At 36.3% G+C, this 4324-nt stretch overlaps 1 protein-coding gene across 1 annotated transcript; it reads right to left on the bottom strand.

The window, feature by feature from the left end:
* Positions 1-589: 589 nt before the first annotated feature.
* On the bottom strand, positions 590-3889 carry LOC110867909 (la protein 1). Its single transcript, XM_022116964.2, has 10 exons — positions 3741-3889; positions 3596-3674; positions 3307-3459; positions 3012-3154; positions 2671-2819; positions 2070-2153; positions 1687-1984; positions 1412-1559; positions 942-1017; positions 590-858 (listed from the first exon to the last, which is right to left on the bottom strand). Exons 1-10 carry the CDS (start codon positions 3792-3794, stop codon positions 753-755), a joined length of 1290 nt encoding a protein of 429 aa, XP_021972656.1. The 5' UTR covers positions 3795-3889; the 3' UTR covers positions 590-752.
* Positions 3890-4324: the final 435 nt, after the last annotated feature.

The following is a 4324-nucleotide window of genomic DNA, read 5'->3' as shown; positions in this document are numbered from 1 at the left end:
AGTACTAATTCTATCGAAGGTATAAACTAGTAAGAGACTTAGAAGCCAAGCCTATGAAATCGGTAAATTTACTATAGAGTTTAGGTTTTTTCCAGATTTTTGTAATATGAAAGTGGCGGATTTTAAGTTGTAGATAAGTTGTCGATGGACACTCATAATTTTTTTTTTTTTTTTATTATAGTTTTTAAAAATATTTAGAAGTTACTTATTTCTTGTAAGGTTATTAAAAACTTTTTTTATTGTTCTAAAAATATTTGAAAGTTACTTATTTTCTTGTAAGATTAAGTATTAATTACTATTATTATTAATGTTTTAATTTTTTGAGATTAATCAAGGTTTATAGTGGCTCTTTTGGAAGATAAATTTGGCTGAGGTTGATATTTTGGAAGAAGTTGAGTTTGGGTGAATGCTGATGTCTTTTTGAAGAATGTTTTTGGAAAAGATTGAAGAATGAAGATTGTCTTGTGTCTTTTTGAGATGTTTATGTTTAGTTTTTATTTTGGTGTTTCTATTTTGTTTGATGTGGATAGTTTTTGTTGTGTTTTTACTTGTGTGGCTTCATGTACAATTGTGTTTAATAAAATATAAATATCCGAAGAGTAATATAATAGTTAAAAAAACAAGGGATAAAGAGCAGCAATAGGCAAGCAGTTGCAGGAAATTCCAGCAGTAGCTTAAACATAATAAACCATACGTTTTGCAGTCAACGTTAACAATCCAAAAAAGAGGTCTACACCCAAGCTTAAGAGTATTCAAGCAGCTGCAACCTTTTGAAACTTGTTTGGTCGATTTCCATCTTTGGAGTTGCGATTGTGCTTTCCGTTGAATTGCCGCCCACCTCTATTGTTCTTTCCTCCCCTAAAAAGGTCATAAAAAACATTCAAAGATTGGCATTGGCATGCATGATGATGATTTATAAAGAAGATAACTAAAATACCAACCTGCTCCAATTGCCTTTATTTCCTCGAGATTTCTCTTGACTACGGAGCATATTCCAGTACTCTTTTTCAGCTTCCCCTGAAAACATGACACTCATTAACATAACAATCACCACCTAGACAGCCCAGCCAATTACGTCAATATCCTAAAATTCACTTAACTAAGAACGAGAACCAACAGGTGATTCAACACATCAATTTATTTAAGCTGATAGATACTTTAGTCAGGCCAAATTATCCAGCCAGATATATAGTCAAAAGTGCAAAAAGCACGCGTCTAGAAAACCAGCAAGGCAAGAATCATGAAAACAAGACTACGCCGTGAATCAGATTACATCATTTGCCTTCCAAACCCATTAACAGGCTACGTGATTTTAGTAGTGTTGGTTTAAGTTTAATGTATCATACTCAAATCAACATTTGACATGATTTATACGTGTGATTTGAATTTAAAGTTGTAGCTTACTGCTTACCTGTCACTGGATCTAGAACAGCAACAAAATTTTTCACAACCAGACCACCTTCCTCAGTAAGCACAGCAGCAGTGCGCGCTTTTCGTGCTCCCTCCGCGTCTTCAAACCGTATGTATCCTGATTCCTCACCCATCTTGAAATCAATATACTGAATTCAACAATTATAAAATTAGCCAACTATCCAATTATCCAACTCCAGTAGCATAACGCTGAACAAAGTTAAAAAGAAAGAGAAAGCAACAGATCCTAATCAAACTTCACATTTAGAGCTATACCTTAACCGTACCAAACTTCTGGAAAACACCCTTGAGATCCTCACGTAATACGACATCCTTATCATCCTTGTACATGTCTGCAGACATTTTCTTTATCTCCGTTTTTTTCTCATTTTTGTCATCTTCTTCTTCATTTTCAGAACTTGACACTTTTTTAGCTTCTGTGTTTTTCTCATCATTCTCTGCACTAGCTTTCACATCAACGCTCTCTTCAGCCACAGATTCTGGTTTCTTCACGGCGTCGTCTTCAGACGATGCGCTCTTCAACTTAAATGCAACAAGTAAGCCTTTTGGGTAGCTGTTAACAACATACATACATACAATAAGACATATTATTCACAACAGTATTAAGTGAAAGATTAAAAAAGAATTTCACTGCTTACTCTTCTTCCTGAGAAGCGTTTTTACGATCACGCCGGCTATTCTCAACTTCTTCCTCCTTTGCTCTCTGCTCATCAAACTCTTTCCTAAATTGGTAATAAGTCAAATAAAAAATTAAAAAAAAAAACTGCAAGCACACAACACCTCTAACCATGGTTGCAAAAGTCGCTAGGCGCTCCCTAGTCGGTCGACCGGGGAGTTGAGAGTACTCGGTCTACGCGGAGAGTACTTGGGGAGTACTCGGACATGTTAAATTATAAAGAAATTACTTTTTGGAGATTAAATATATGTCAAATAACACAAATTTACTAATATTTATAACAAAATACGTGAAAATGATATTCATTCTGTAATATGATAGGAATAGAGATTATGTTATATTATTATTTAAGTCAAACTGTGCCCGAGTTGACCTACTAGATCCAATTCTGGCCGAGGTTGACCGCGTTTGACCGACTCCGAGTAATTAGGCGGAGTCAAAGAAAGTCGCCTCGGCAGCCTGCCTTGTAGCGACTACTCGGGGAGTACTCGGCCTTGGAAACCTTGTTTTACAACCATGCCTCTAACAAATCCCAACCATGGAGCTGCGGAAAATTTACTTACTTGGGTTTTAGTTCCAGCTCAGCACCTCTAAAAACTAAGCTTTGTGTGAGAATGTGTGTGGCTTCTTCCTCAGATGCGAATTCAACAAGTGCGGTCCCACATAAGACCCTCTTATCCACAACATGACGAGGTAACCTCACACTATTAACCTGCGATTGCAAGAATCGAGTTTCGTCAGTAAGAGAACATACTTGTAATTATTTAGCAATTCGCACTTAGCTGCTATTGTGATATCAACCAGACAGACATACATTTAAAAAAGGTGATTAGGCATGCGCAGTTGTAATTCAAACCAAACCAGAATTAAAAAAAAAAAAAAAAAAAAAACAGAAAATGAAGACCTTGGCAGATTGTCCAAAGAAGGACTCCACATCCTCAAGCTTTATATCATACTCAAAGGGTGATGCAGCAACTGTTCTACTATCTAACTGCTCAATCGCCTCTTCTGGTTTTAGAAGCTCCGTAGTCCTTCCGACCTTCTTCCCTGAAAATGGGAAACATTCATCCCATTAAGTGTCAAAGTTTTTAAAAATAATATCTAAATGAAGCTCTTCAATTACTAATTAGTAACCAACATTTAGATCTGAAAAAATAGAACAGCTTGGGTAAACAAAACAATAAAATAGAGAGAGAGACCATCATCAGAAATTTTAAGTGTAGTTGAATTGGTCTTTAACGTCTGAGCAACAGCTTCGACTGTATCATCGGAAACATCCTCAGCCTTTATATCCCCCAATCCCAGATGACCTCTCATCCGAGAAAAAGAGCATATCAATGCCAAGCTTACCACTGTACTTCAAGTTAAGAAAAAACACCCTTTCCCACAAGTTTGACATACATAGATAGATCTACTACGCTTTACTTTACATTTTTTTAATTAAAAAAATAAAAAAATAAATAGAAAAAACATGTAAGAAGAGGATACTGCCATCTTCACTCTCAGTAATGGTGTTTCTGAGAAAATTATCTCTTGGGAGGTTACTATCACTGAAATAGAACTCAACCTGCCATGCCATGGAAGTAGTTATAGATATAGCATGATCAACTTAACTTATAAGAGATATGAATACCTGTCGAATGATTTTCTTCACGGTTTCTTCATCGAATTGAGTTGTTGACACCATCTTTGAATATCAGAGAGAGAGAGAGAGAGAGAGAGAGAAGCCGGCCGAGAGAGAAAAGGGGGAGATCGATTTATTTTAGGGTTTTGATTCAAGGGTTTATGGAGGCTGGCCTTATTATGTCCAAAACGCAAATCCAGCCCCCCACTTTTACCACCTTCGCAAATATGCCCCCTCAAGCATAAGCATGATTTCCTGTATCCATTTTAAATGCCTATGATATTGTTTTTTAATGGTACAGATCTTTTATTGTCTAATACTTATTGGTTTAGATTGTTTGTTTCGTAAGTACATGTATGAATAGTTTAGACATTTGCTTCTAAATGGTTAAACATTATACTGTGTCTGAATGGTTAAGACATCTAATCTGAATTAATCAGACATTTGTCTCTAAACAGTTAAACATGGGGTGTAGAGAAGCTCCATCCTCAAAGGATGCTCCTCTACGTCACCCACCACATTACCACGTAAGGAGGATGTCCCTCAAGGATGGACCAAGGGTGTGGAGGATGACTCTCCCTCCTTTATTATTA

The sequence above is a fragment of the Helianthus annuus genome, chromosome 7 (assembly GCF_002127325.2).
Source record: "Helianthus annuus cultivar XRQ/B chromosome 7, HanXRQr2.0-SUNRISE, whole genome shotgun sequence".
Taxonomy (NCBI): Eukaryota; Viridiplantae; Streptophyta; class Magnoliopsida; order Asterales; family Asteraceae; genus Helianthus; species Helianthus annuus.
This window is presented reverse-complemented; position numbering and strand designations above follow the sequence as displayed.

Coding starts and splice junctions, on each gene's coding strand:
- LOC110867909 (XM_022116964.2), bottom strand. CDS start 3,794: ATGGTGTCAACAACTCAATTCGATGAAGAAACCGTGAAGAAAATCATT. Junction 1,560..1,686: donor AGAAGTTTGGTACGGTTAAG/GTATAGCTCTAA, acceptor TGTTGAATTCAG/TATATTGATTTCAAGATGGG. Junction 859..941: donor AATAAAGGCAATTGGAGCAG/GTTGGTATTTTA, acceptor TGACCTTTTTAG/GGGAGGAAAGAACAATAGAG.